We start from the raw sequence: 13980 nt of genomic DNA, 5'->3' as shown, positions 1-13980 counted from the left end.
TTCCCTGCTCAAGGCCTTTGCAGTTGTGAAGGGCCTGGTTGGGACCCCCATTGTAGAGGCCTCACAGTGTCCCCAGCTTCACTTTTCCGTGCATTATAGCTTGACGATAGATTGTCCCCAGCGGCTTGGAACTCCTGGCCGTAAAAAGTTGCCCGGAAACTTAAGATTAATGCCTTTATGCTTAGCTAATCACAATCCCTCTGGTCTAGCATTCTTTTCAGACTACTACCATCTTTGTTCTGGGTTGCTTATATCACTGGAGGACCACGTTACTAGAGGAATGGCTCAGTGAAGCACAACAGACCCCTCACTCCCACCCCCAACTGTCAGGCAGCCGCTGGAATAATGCCCAGATTTCCCCTTTAATACCCTAAGCAGGACTGAGAAAGGAAGGCGGTTTTGGTGGTGTTAATCTGCTCCCTTCTCAGATCACCAGTGCTCTGAAAAACAGTTATTCTAAATATCGCAACTCATGTACCAGTCTATTGGCTGAGAGGTACAGGCAGCGTGAACCCTGGACTCAGTGGCCCTCCCGTTCTAGTTTTTGTACCTACTCTGTTTGGCAAGACCCCTCTAACACCCTGGACACCCTATTCTTTGCACAGGTTGTTCTCTTACATGATTCAGGGTTCTGATTAAATGACATCTCAGAGGCCTTCAACCACCCTAACTAAAACAGAAACCCTTACCGTCACTCTCCAACCCTTTTTCTCCTACATGACCTCAATAGTCATAAGTATATTGATTTCTTGTCGTATCTCCCAATGTCTAGTGCAGTGACTTCTTGTATATAATAGGTGATCAAAAAATATTTATTGAAGTTTTTTTTACATAAAGTGGATCTTATTATTTGTACCTTTTACTATTCTGTAACTTGCTTTAAAAAAAGAAACAGTAGAGCAATTTATCCTGGACACCTTTCCATAACAAAATATAAAGACCTAGCTAGTGCCTTCTTTTTAATGATGCCCTAATATTCCATTGCATGGAGGTACCATCATTTATTTAGTCTCTGATGGTGTCCATTTAAGCTGTAGCCAATTTTGCAATTAACATGTATTTTTGCAAATTTGTTTTATTATTTCCTTAGGATGCATTTCTAGACTGCATGGTAAAGAATGAATATTGATTTTCGAAAAGTGAATTTACAACCTATAAAGGAATTTTAGAAATTGCCTGGTCCGATTCCTCATTTTGAGAAATGAAGGGAGATTACACAGCTAAGCTATTGAACTGAGTCTTAATTCCAGGTCTCCTAACTCTTAAACGACTTTATTGTTTTACCTTTCCTACAACTTTATTGTTTTACCTTTCCTGATTTGTATGGTATGAGGTAGGAGTCAAATTTCATGCTACAATTAACATTTTACTATGTGGTATGGGATACAGCGAAATATCATTTAAAGCATAGAACAGCCCTTCACGTGAAAGAATTTCTCCAATGTTTTCCTCTAGACGTTTTAGAAGTTGTAGTTTTAGTTCTTACTTTTAGGTCTGTGGTCCATTTTGAGTTAATTATTGTATATAGTGTGAAGTAAAAGTCAAGGTCCATTTTTTTTTCATGCGAATATCCAGTTAAGATAGCACCATTTTTTGAAAAAACTATCCTTTCCTCATTGAATTTCCTTGACACCTTCATCGAAAATTGACTATATATGCAATGATCTATTTCTGCATTCTCTATTCTGTTTCATTGATCTTTATGTCTATCTTTACACCACTGTGACACTTCTTGATTACTGTAGCTTTGTAATAATTGTAAAATTGTTATAATTTTTTTGTTATTGTTAAAATTAGGTAATGTAAATTTGTTCATTTTTTCTTTCAAATTGTTTTGTTCTAGAGCTTTTGCATTTCCATTTAAACTTTAGAATCTACTTGCCAATTCTGGTATTTTGATTGGGATTGCATTGAATCTACAGATTAATTCAGACATTGGGGTCATTATCTTAGCCTGATGCCATTGCACGCTGGAATCACTTATTGGTAATCGACAATTCTTCTTTGGATTCTGGGCTCATTAAACAACCAGACAGATAGTTTGTTTTCTGGAAGAGAATGCAGTGATTAGAGGATGAGAATGGTCAGTCTTTTCTGAAGATACTTTTTGCTATAAAATAACAAGCCAGTATTCTAGTCGTAGCATCATTTTTTTGTGAACTCAATATGAGTCTGCTCAGAGCAATAGTGTCACTCACCCATGCTCTGACAAATCTGGTTCTGAGTTTGCAATAATGAAATTGTATCCTAAGTGATGGTGATTTCTCTAATTTACTGCCACCTTGAGGGCAAACATGCATGTTCAGGTCACATCCCTCTGCTTCCTGGCCAGCTATCTTTGAAGAATGAAGACAGCTAGCTAGCATTCATTGAGGACATCCTAAGCACAGGACATGTGTACCTATGCTGTGATTCCAGAGTGAGTCTTTGCTTTAATCACCACCCTATGATGTCTTTGATAAGTCATTGAAAAATAAAATTGGTTGTATGCAGAATTGGTTCAAGCTGTTCTATGTTCAGTCAGTACATTTAAATTTCTGTAGGGCTTTGCAGTTTTTATATATGTTTTCATATATGATTCATTTAAAATTCTCTTTTATACATGGAATGTGCTTTTATATGATTCATTTAATTTTCTCTCTTTCTGCTCTTCTCCATCAAAATTCATTTTTTACTGACTTCCTGTTAGGCAGAACTACGTGAGTTTTGAAAAATGAAGGTGGAAGAGAGATGCAGTTCCTATTTTCAATGTTAGCAGTTGCTAGAGTCTACACAGAACGACAACAGCATGAACCTCTCTCCTTGCTTTGGTGAAGAGAAGAGAGGGAAGCTAACATTTCCTGAGGGCATTATGTGTCCTTCCTACAATTTAGTGCATCTGTAATGGTCTTTTCCTAATGGAGGAGGAGAGAAGGAAGGGTGTGGAGTTAGGATAACCACACAAAAAATTTTGCTGGCAGCCAGAAATTGAGAATTAAATTCTCGGTTAAAATGTCTGAGAAACAAAATGCCTCATTCCTAGAGGTAGATGGAAGACAGTAGCTGGGTTCTTGATAGAGATTACCAATGCCAGACCAGAGTATCCATGCTTTCTACTCCTGAAGTGTGTACCTAGGTTCACTTGTTCTTTCATTCTTATAGATGGACGTGATCCTGGTACAATCCTGGGAATTGCAGAGCTGTGCAAGAATGAGCCAGAGCTGGTCCTTGCCTTAGCAGGGAAAAATACAACATAACAAATGGAAGCATGTATCTCTTCCACTTACTACAGTTTCTAGTAGGTGCTTGATACATGCCAAGTATTTGCTGAAGAGATAAAGCTCAAACTTGAATGCAGAGATGAAAGGATTTTACAGGTGGAGAGAACAGCAAGGGCAAAGGCACAGTGGGAGAAGCACATCGAAACATAAAGTGACTTTGGCTGCAATTCGGAAGGCCACAGGCAAGTAGTGAGAAGTAATATTTTGAAAATCATGTTGGGAATCACTGAAACTTGTATTAATTCAATTGATTTGAGTGTGCATGTATTAACTCGTGTCCAAATCATGCTGATTGAGATGTATTTCTCTTACGCAGGGTAGGCCCAGTTATTGTGAAATTAGATGGAAAATGGGATGATAAGGGGGGTGGTGGTGGTGGTGGAAAAGATAACAGGAAGATAGAATTGAGAAAGAGAGAAATTGATAAAAACTGTCTTTGTTTTTCAAAAGTAAGACTATACCCAGGCAGGATATTTAGAAGGAAGTACCATAATTTAACATTTTTCATTAATTAGAAAACTCTAATTTCTAATTTAACAAAGCAGTGAAAACAAACAACCTCCTTTCCTTCACCAAAAACCCCCTCCTTTGGCTATTCCACAGAACAGCATCGCCATCACTTGGGAGCTGGTTAGAAATGCCCACTCTCAGACCCCAGCCCAGATCCATCTAATTAGAATGTTCATTTGACATGATTGCCAGGTGATTACATACACATTACAGCGTGCGAAGCCCTGCTCTAACCTACTTTACTAAGAGCTAATATTTTGCTGAAAGAATTTCTAGCTGGCGTCGAGGTTCCGGCGTCTTTCACCAGATGGCAGTAGCCCTCTCTCTTCCTCCGTGCGGCAACCCCATTGTTCCAGGCCGCAGTTAAGCTCGGGGCTCCTCGGGAAGACTAAGGCTGGCCTTGAGCTGGCGGAGGCGTGTCCCGGGGGCGGGACCGGGCCTGCCCAATGGGCTCTCCCGGGCGGGGGGCGGGGCTCTATTTCAGCCGCTCCTCGGGCCGCACGCGCGTTGCGCCTCCCGGGTTCAGTATGTGGCGCGCACTCTTTCGGTTCTGTGTGCACCCTGCAAGGGACAGCAAGCTCTCAGGCCCTTGGGACAGGCCTGCCGCCTTCATGTCCACTCTACTCATCAATCAGCCCCAGTATTCCTGGCTGAAGGAGCTGGGGCTCCGCGAGGAGAACGAGGGCGTGTATAATGGAAGCTGGGGAGGCCGGGGAGAGGTATGCGGGCGTCCTAGGAAATCTTTGCAGCCTCAGTTCTCTCCGGGGGGCCCGGCGGGCTTTGCTCAACCAGACTCCCCGCTGCCGCCGTAGGCGGTTATACTAGATGGGAAGTTTGAAAGCTCCACAGTAAAAGTTTCCCCACGTAAGGTGCCTTAAAAATACTCTTAGATTTTAGGGCCTTGTGTACTATAGAGAGTCGATGTCGTTTTGGAGCTGGTTGGGGTTAACTCACGCATACTTAAAACCTTAGGGCAGAGTTCTGTTATCTGTAGTGAGAAATGCCACACGCTTAAAGATGTAAATTATCTTAATTTCGTGTTTGACTGTGGCTCCTCAGATGTGACATGCCCCGCAGATAATGTTTTATTGTATAGTTTTATGTTCCTATTTTCTGAAAGTCTTTGGCGTTTGCAAGCTCGGACTTGGCTGAAATTCTGTTGTTTTTGTTGGGCTCTGAGTTCCCTTGAGGACAGGCTTTTCCGCATTTCTCCATTTCTTGAACCTAACACCGTGCCTGGCACCCAGTTAAATCTCAATAAAACGTTCTAGAATACGATGGAAAGAGAAGGAAATTATCGCTTAGATATTTTGAGAGCCACATACAAAAGAAAGCTTTTATAAGAAAATGTTACATAACATGCAAGAAATTTTGTTGCATGTTATACAATGAATCTGCTTTGTCGGTGGAAACATCTTCCTTTTGGTTATCTGTGACTGCAGGAGACGCAGGTGACTTTGGCAGCCCCACCCCACCCCCTTGTGTCCCCCATCGGTAGTTTCCTGTTTTTCCTATACGGAATCTCTAATTAAGTTTATGGATAAAATACCCTCTCCTGAAGCGCCTCGCCCCCCTTTTAAACTATGCTTTGATTTTTTTCTTTCTAGTTGATCTCTCCAATTTGTGTGATATACAGGCCTTTCCCATAGTTGTCTGGCCTTGGCTATTTCACCTTCTGAACAGAGGGGTGGGCAGAGTAAGAGAGAGAGGAAATAAGTAAAACTCGAGTTTGGCGTGTCGTTAATGGAAAAAGAGACAAAATAACGGGTTACATTGAGGCTTTTATTTATGTATCTAATACTTAGATAGCAAGGGTAGGTTTTGCAGAAAAGTAGTTCTGAATGTTTAGGTCAAAAATGAAAGACAGCTCTGTAGAGTGGCTTATTTGTAACAGAAGTTAAAGATTCTGAGTTTGGATACGCTTAGTCTCTTATTTTTTCCTTCCTCCCTTTTTTCTCCCCTTATTTGGTCTGTTCCCCTGTTTGGAAGGGATTACATATGATGGTCATCTTTTTGTTTTAAGGTTATCACTACCTATTGTCCTGCTAACAATGAGCCAATAGCAAGAGTCCGACAGGTAAGTGTTTTTTTTGTTTGTTTGTTATGTTTAATGCAAGCTGCCCACAGGGAGTTTGTGGGAGTGATCAAGAGTTATACAAAATTACAAAGTCAAAAAATAATGTATTTCTTTTTCATTGACATTTAAGAATGGGAGAGACTGTCCACTCTTTGGGTAGGAGTGTGTGTGCCCTAGAAAAAGTAAACCGTAGAGAGGACTAGGGAGAGGGGATCCCTTTAAGGCCATACTTCTGAATCACCTGGGGACTTCATTAGAATGAAGATTCTGACCTCTTAATTCTGAGTTGGAGCCCACAGTTCTGAAATTCTAATACGTCTCAGATGTTGTTCCCAGATGAGTTTAATCGACCTTGCATAGAGAAACAAGATTAAAAAAAAAAACACAGCTAGATTCTACCTTGTCTTACTGATGTTAATGAGGTTTTGGAAGAGTAGGCTGTGAAAATCATTCTAAACCACAAATCTTAGGGGTCACCCAGAGATTTTCGAATTCTTTCCCAAAAACCTGTGTTCTTAGAAGGAGATCATCACTTCCCTTTTCCTTTGTCTCCCCCTCATTCCTCATTTAGGCCAGTGTGGCTGACTATGAGGAATCTGTAAAGAAAGCAAGAGAAGCATGGAGAATCTGGGCAGAAGTAAGTATGAGCTTTGTTGTTTGCTAAGAGCCTGCCTCTGTGTGAAGCACAAGTAACATCTTTCCTCTAATTCTGACCATAAGTTAGGCTCAGTGTTCTGTTGTACACGATCAAAAATATCTTTGAGCAGGAAAATACCACTTCCAAAAGTAAACAGTGTGCTTAAGTAAAGTTCACCCTACCTGGGTAGAGAGGGTAGTGTCCAAAGAAGTGTCATTGGATTTAATGTTTTGAAAATAACTTTTATCATTTTCTTTCTGATCATAAAAATAATACATATTCCCTGCTTAAAAAAATTGGATGATGCAGTAAATAATATAATCGAATTTAATCCCCTTACTTTCTCTTCAGTACGGAATGGTTATTAGAGTTATGTTTTGGTGCATTTCCTTCCAGTCTTTTATGTGCTAATTTCATAGTTGTGATTATTATATATACATACACATATGCATGTTATATGTAAATTTTGACCTGTGATTGCATTATGTACCAGCCTAAAGTTACTGTATAATATTTAAAAATCATCGTTTTCCTGTACTCCATTTTTTTTAAAAAAAATTTTTAGAGCAGTTTTAGTTTTACAGTGTATAGGAAGAAAAAAATTCCCTTCTTCCATTCTAGGTTCTGTGGTTGGTCTAATCATTAAATTGACATAAGACAGATAAACAGAAAAACAAATTTTAATTTTGTACATAATGCCCTCCCCCAACCCCCGTAGATATGAGACCCAAAGGCAGCCAGGCAACTGATGCTTATAAAGCACCCTGAGTGAAGGAAATGGATAGGGGTCTGGGGCTTTAAACGAGAGAAAGGCCATTCACAGGTAGGTGAGAAGAACAAATGTTTGATAAGCAAATGTATGCCTCCCCCTGCAGATCAGTCTTTCACATATAAAAAGTTATCTCTAATAATAGCTGTCTTCCTGATACAGGCCCCTTTTTTAACTAAGTTCTTCTAGGAAGTTAAGGGGAGGTAAAAAGCTTTTCCAGGTTTTCTGAATTTGATGGGTCTTGAGTGCCTTTAGCATAAAGTAATCCGTATGTCAAATTGGCACATTCTGGAGTGACTTGTTCTGAGCCCCCTCAACAGAAAGATGAGCAGGAAGTACAGAGATTCCCTCACATACCTCACCAGAGATACCCTCCCCCTCACTCTTTGTGAGTTTCTCTTATTATTAACATGATGCATTAGTGTGATACATTTGTTATAATCTGTGAGCCAATATTGGTACATTATTATTAAATATATAGTCCATCATTTATATTAGGATTTATTCTTTGCATACCCTGTTTTGAATGCCAGTGAAACATTTGACCAGAAACATTTATGTGTATATAATCATGTTTGAGAAGACTGTAAATTCAGGGTCTTTTCTTTTCGTGATGGGTGGGGGGGGTGGTTGGCAGCTGACATTGTTGTGTCTTTCTTAAATATTGTGCTGTATTTTGTTGTTGTAATTATTGTTGTTTTTGCATTCAGGATCTTATTCTGTGATCTGCTCTTACTCCACAGTGCCAGATTCTGCACCTCACATTCCTTCTCACACTTCTCACACTTTTAGACTTCCCAGGAGAGTGGGTGCTGCTAACAGATTGCTTTCTTGGGTGATAGTAGAGTCAGTTAGGGATTTTACTTGTTAGAATTCAAGTTAAGCAATTGAGTTCAAAGTTTAGGAAAGAGGCAGAGCCTTTCATAACTGTGCCTCCGGGACACCTGCCAATGGGGGCAGTGACTTAGAGCAGGGGTCCCAACACCCGGGCCCTGAACCGTAACCATTTGTGGCGAGCAAAGCATCACCTGTATTTGCAGCTCCTCACCAGCGTTAGCATCACTGCCTCAGCTCCACTTCAGGTCATCAGGCATTAGATTCTCATAGGAGCACTGGTCCCTGGTGCAAGAAAGGTTGGAGATTGCTGGGTTAGAGGCTGCTGGGGCCTCAAGTAAGAATGTACCAGAGCTTGATCCCCTCCTGGTCTGTTCCTTCTTGGGTCTTTACTCATGTGAAGCCCCTAGTTGGCCATGATCTTTTTGGCTGGCTTTGCCTGTGTGAGGACAAACCACTGTTTCAATTAGTTCATTTAGTTAAGCCTGGAATTTTTCAAAGGGAGCACTTCTCTAAGGGAAAAGGAACATGGATAAAAATATGGAAAGCTAGTTTATAAAAACTGATTTCTTTCTGTTAAATAAAACTAACCACAGAGAACCTAGTCTGCTGCTTTCTTTCATGAACCAGCTTCAGCCCAGAAGCTACCTGTTTCTGCCCCTCTGCATCTCCTATCCTTCCTCATTTTTCCTCTTTGTCTCTGGTGAGGGAGACCCAGAGTCCCTTCTTTCTCTGTTGAGAATAGGGAAATGTCAATGGGTCATCTCTAACTGAATAAAAGAATGCAAGACACCTGGTAGCTCCTAACATGAATATCATCATATTATTTCCTCAGAGACTCAGCTAATATTCCCCTCCGTGCTCGTAGTTCTCGCCACGTGTCTGTCTTTGATGCTCATTCTGAATGTGACTTCACAGGGGAAATATGCAGAGACAAGGACTCTTGTTGCCCACCTCGGAATGGTCTGAAGTTCCTGATGCCCTGTCACTAGGACTGATCAAGCTCACCAGGAATGGGGGCTGTCTTCCTTGTTTCCTACTCCCTTCTCCATTCCCTCTCCCCAAACTTAATTCTGGCAGTCTCAATTCTTTCTATTCCTGCAAATCATCTGGGAAGCTGGAAAAAAGTGCCAGATTTGAGTGTTCTGGGATGGAATCTAGTCTTAAAGGTCCTTGGGTGGATTCTAATGTATAGCCAGGGTTGAGAATCGATCAGTTACCAATTTTTAATTATCAAGTCTTGAACATCTTAAATGACATTTCTCTCTTTTGTAGTTCAGACAGCAACCATCTCTGGTCTGGCCTAATGGTCTTCCCGCCTGAGTCTTGTGTCCCTCCAATTCATTTTCACAACTAGAGTCATTTTAAAATGCATTGTGACCCCCCACCCCCACCCCGCTTTAAAACCCTCTTACTAATTTCCCCACTGTTTTTTGGATTCTTTACACAGCCATTTGCAGTGTGTCCCCTACATTCCTCTCCTCCTTCTTTGAACTCTTTACAAAACCCCCATGTGCTTTTTCACCTTTTGGCCTTTGCATATGCTGTGTTCCCTGTCCCCCATAATTTTATTCTACTTTATCTCTTCACCTGGGCAACACCAATCATGCTTTAGGTCTTTGGTCTCAACTGTTCATTACTTGTTGTTTGTTTTTTTTTTAAGTAAAGTTCTCAAATTCTTTAAAAAGTCCCCTTCCTCCCTACTCCCTTACTCCCAAGTAATTCTAAATTAATACTCCTTGGTTCTCTGGTTGTAGTCTAGCTCCTCCATCATGAGGATTGTAAGCGCCTGTTTCTTACCACCCCCACTGGACTGTCAGCTATAGTGCGAATGAATGAGCTGTCTTGTTTCCCTAGATTTCCTGGGGATTTGCACAATATTTGGCACATAGAAAATGTGCAATAATTATTGGTTGAAAGACTGATTAAATAAAATATGTACAGAATGGGAGGTTAAAGGCCATGTGTATTGGCCTTTCTGAGTTGAAATTAGCCAGTTTGCTAAACTTATAAATATGTGGGCTAAATTCAGTTAAAACATAATTAAACCTGTTTCATATGCTAGGAAATGTATAGCATCTGCACTGATTCATTCAACATTATAATTTTTGTTTCCTGTTTCCAAAAGAGTACCTGTATTGTAGAAATGGCAAATGTTGCCGACATAAAATGTGGAGAATGAAAATTCGTTATGATTCCATTCCCCAGAAATCACCACTATGAACATCTCATTGTACATTCCTTCAAGTTTAAGCAAAAGTTTATTTATTGTATGCATTCTTTTGCTATTTTCCATTATCCTGTTATAGCTCTTAAACATTTTCCCTATAGAGCTACCTTATTTTTTTAGAGAGTGAAGTATCCCATTTTAGGACTGTTCCATAGTTAACCAATTATGTGCTGGTGGACGTTTAGGTAGTTTCTGTTTTTCTCTACTAGGAAAAGCACTGCAATGAATTTGTTGTACCTATACTTTTGCACACTTCTGTATATGTTCGATTTCCAGAAATGGAATTGCCTAGTCAAAGGGCAGGAACATTTAAAATGGTAACAGGTTGCCGAGTTACCTTCCAGGAAAGCTGTCCTAAGACGTGGTGACATATTTGGGAGGGACAGAGAGCAAAGAAGAGCCCTGAGATCACAGCCAAGCTCTGGGGGAGTACGAGCAGTGTGTGATGACCCTGCGTGTGAGGGAAGGGGGAGGGGAAGCTAAGTCAAGAGTGTGGGCACACAGCCAGTTTGATCCATCAAAAATCATCTGTAGGAACCACAAAAGCCTATAGGTAAAGTATTTTAAGCTCTCTGGAGTCACCCCAAAAGGTTGTGTTCAACCTCTGAATTTTTTTCTGTAGTTGGCATAGTCCCTTGTTCCCGTGCACCTGTCATCTGGATGTTTTCTGGGTCTCTGGCATTGGTTTGAGGGCCTGCCATATCACAGTCTTGTGGTGATCAAAAAGTCATCTTTGATGTACTTGTGCTTTGCTCTCTCACAGCACATTTATCTAATATTGTGTTCTTAGATAACACACAGGTTTCCACTTCGAATCGACATTAAAATTCCATTCCTTTCTTAGATTCCTGCTCCAAAGCGAGGAGAAGTAGTGAGACAGATTGGTGATGCCTTGCGGGAGAAGATCCAAGTACTGGGAAGCTTGGTAAAGTATTTCTGTAATAAAAATATAATACCTTGTAAGGTAATTAGGCCATTACACATTTCTTTATGAGATTATGATTTTGAAGACAAGCAGTTTATACATTTCAAAAGTCTTTTCTTTGGAGGATGAACAGGAAAAAAGTGAAGACTATTCTTGGGTTTTAAAAGTCTTCAGAAAAATAAGAACAGACTTTCTGAAGTTTATTACCTTCACGGAAAATATGTTTTGCATTTCCCTCCCTGTTAATTTAATGTTTAAAACATGAATTCTGTTGGAAAAAAAGGTGCTTGGCTTTTTGTATTTTTAGGTGTCTTTGGAGATGGGAAAAATCTTAGTGGAAGGTGTGGGAGAAGTTCAAGAGTATGTGGATATTTGCGATTATGCTGTTGGCTTATCACGGATGATCGGGGGACCCATTCTGCCTTCTGAAAGTAAGCAGTGAAGTCACTTAAGCTAAGAGTTTTGTACTCTTAATGCAGAGATTCAAACAGAATGCCTTGGCTGTGAACAGGTTGCAAAAGAGGAATGGTAGGAGGCATATAAATGTATGAACATATCCTTACTCTTTCTACTCAGACATGCAAATTAAAACAGGTGAAAATAGCAGATCAAGACACTAAAATTTTTTTTATTTTTTGAGATAAAACTCAAAAGAAAGTGTTGGCAAGGTCAAGAGACAAACACTCTTTTATAGGAACATATGGCAATGTGAATTGCCAGTCCATTTGGAAAACGATTTGGAAATAATCCAAAGAGCCTTACATTTAATACCGGTTTCAGAAATCTAATTTAAGTAAATAATCTGAAATGTGACAAAGGTTTATGTGTAAAGATGTCCATTGTGGTATCAATAGGAAACGTTATAAGTGACCTAAGTGCCAAATCATAAGACAGGTTGAGGTAATTTTGGCAGTCTGTTAACAAGTAATAAAAAATCCTGTTTATAGATTTTTCCTTCCTCATCTCCACATTTTTATGGGATGATTGTATTTACTTATTTTAAAATTATTTTAATGTTATTTTTTAAAGAGGTGATATATATTCATATCACAGAATTAGAAAGAAATAAAAGCACAAAAGATGAAAATTCTCCCTCCTACCCCCCTGGATACTCCGTAGTATCCCATGTTAGTAGCCCATGTTTCTGGTTTCTTGTATATATTTTTAGAACTTTTATTCACTTAACAGGCAAATATATGTCTTTTTGGAACACAAACATTAGCAAACTATACATTCTGTTCTATACTTTTTCGTACTTCATGGGTCTTAGAAATTGTTTTATATTATTACATTGAAGTGCTTCCTTCATCTTTTTTTAATGGCTGTCTATTCACTGTAAAGATACTATACATAATTTATTTAACCAGTTCCCACATGATGGGTGTTTAAGGTGTTTTCAGTCTTCTGCTGTTACACTATGCTGCAAGAACTATCCTTGTCCTGTGAGGAGGTTTCAGTGATGAGGATAAGGGCTTATGTGATTTGGAACACTTGCAGCTTTAATAGAGCAAAACAGGCAGCTGTGCGGGTACATTGAAAATGCGAAGGGCAGAAGTCTGCCAGAGTGGTAGCAGTCATCCCAGGGTGGCAGGATTATTGATGATTTTTATTGTCTTTCTTCCATTTTTCAGTATTTTTCAAAATTTCCATCATGGGAATTATGTTACATTTATATCAGAAATGAAAATATATAATTTTTAAAGAGTAGATTATTCATCTGTGCAGAGGCTTTTGGGGTAACTTTGACCTCTTTAATGTAATTAACACTTATTGAGTGCCTACCAGGTGCCAGGTGATCTAATTGGTGATATTTGATCAATAAGGAATAGTCTTTGTCCTCAAGAAATTTTTAAGCTTATAGATTCCTTACATTGAAGAGTGGGAGGAAAGTGGGAGATGAGTAAAGGGAAAATTATAGTAGAACACGGTAAGGCCTCAAGGAAGAGAGGGGTGGAGTGCTGGGCCAGGGGTCCTTTTAAAAAGGGAGAAAAAAAAGCGAAAGCTTAAGATGGGAGAACGTGGCTCCTTTGGGGAACAGTATTACTTTAGCATTGCTGGAGGGCACAGGCTGAGGTTGAGAGGAGGTAGGAAGGTACTTTTCCTGTTTGGACTTTATGGAGGGCAGCTGCAGTGGTGATCCAGACGACAGAGGGTTTTAAGCAAGGGAGTGATATTATCAGAGCTTCACTGACCTCTCTGGGGAGAAGGATGAAGAAGGGAGGGCAGGAGAGGAGGAGAGAAGTCCTGCCAGGAAGAGGCTGTGCCAGCACATCATCTCCACAGGGAGATTTAGGATGCCCAGACTGAAAGAGGGCCTGGCAGTCGGGTGCAGCAGCTGGTAGGTTCCCTGTTCCTAGCTAGCCGTTTGAGCATGGCCAGAAAGATGGATGGCTGAGAGCACCGCCCTTCCAGTTGGTCTGTGGTTTTTACCAGGGTTTGTGAGCCATCACTCCTGGCTTTGGTTCTTCAGTGCTCTGGCCACCTTTGATTAAAATAATCAGAGTTGCTATGAGGATCAGAGGCAAAGTGTCTTATCATTATGTTTTATAGGGTCTGGAGTAGTAATAGCTTTTGTTGTATGCTAATTAATGTGCCAATATCCTGCTGCTATGTAAAGTGATCTGCTATAAGGCATCTGGAATCCCTGCTTGGTTCTGTGCACCTTTGTTTTGCACATGAAAGATTTCAGACTTTGTTCTTAACTGGACGTGCAATAAATGAACGCACTAAAGCATGTT

The 13980-nt window shown here is 40.2% G+C and overlaps 1 protein-coding gene across 1 annotated transcript in view; it reads left to right on the top strand.

Moving 5' to 3' along the window:
* The first annotated feature begins 4265 nt into the window (after window positions 1-4265).
* The window catches only part of ALDH7A1 (aldehyde dehydrogenase 7 family member A1), a 33725-nt gene continuing 24010 nt past the window's right edge, over window positions 4266-13980 (top strand). The window contains exons 1-5 of the mRNA XM_025047773.1: window positions 4266-4489; window positions 5794-5847; window positions 6419-6484; window positions 11162-11242; window positions 11550-11673. Of these exons, the coding sequence (XP_024903541.1) occupies window positions 4298-4489; window positions 5794-5847; window positions 6419-6484; window positions 11162-11242; window positions 11550-11673 (517 nt within the window). The 5' untranslated portion in view covers window positions 4266-4297. The remainder of the gene's footprint in view (window positions 4490-5793; window positions 5848-6418; window positions 6485-11161; window positions 11243-11549; window positions 11674-13980) is intronic.

The sequence above is a fragment of the Pteropus alecto genome, unplaced genomic scaffold (genome assembly GCF_000325575.1).
Source record: "Pteropus alecto unplaced genomic scaffold, ASM32557v1 scaffold20, whole genome shotgun sequence".
NCBI lineage: Eukaryota > Metazoa > Chordata > Mammalia > Chiroptera > Pteropodidae > Pteropus > Pteropus alecto.
The sequence above is the reverse complement of the archived record's forward strand: the minus strand, read 5'-3'. Positions and strand labels throughout refer to the sequence as shown.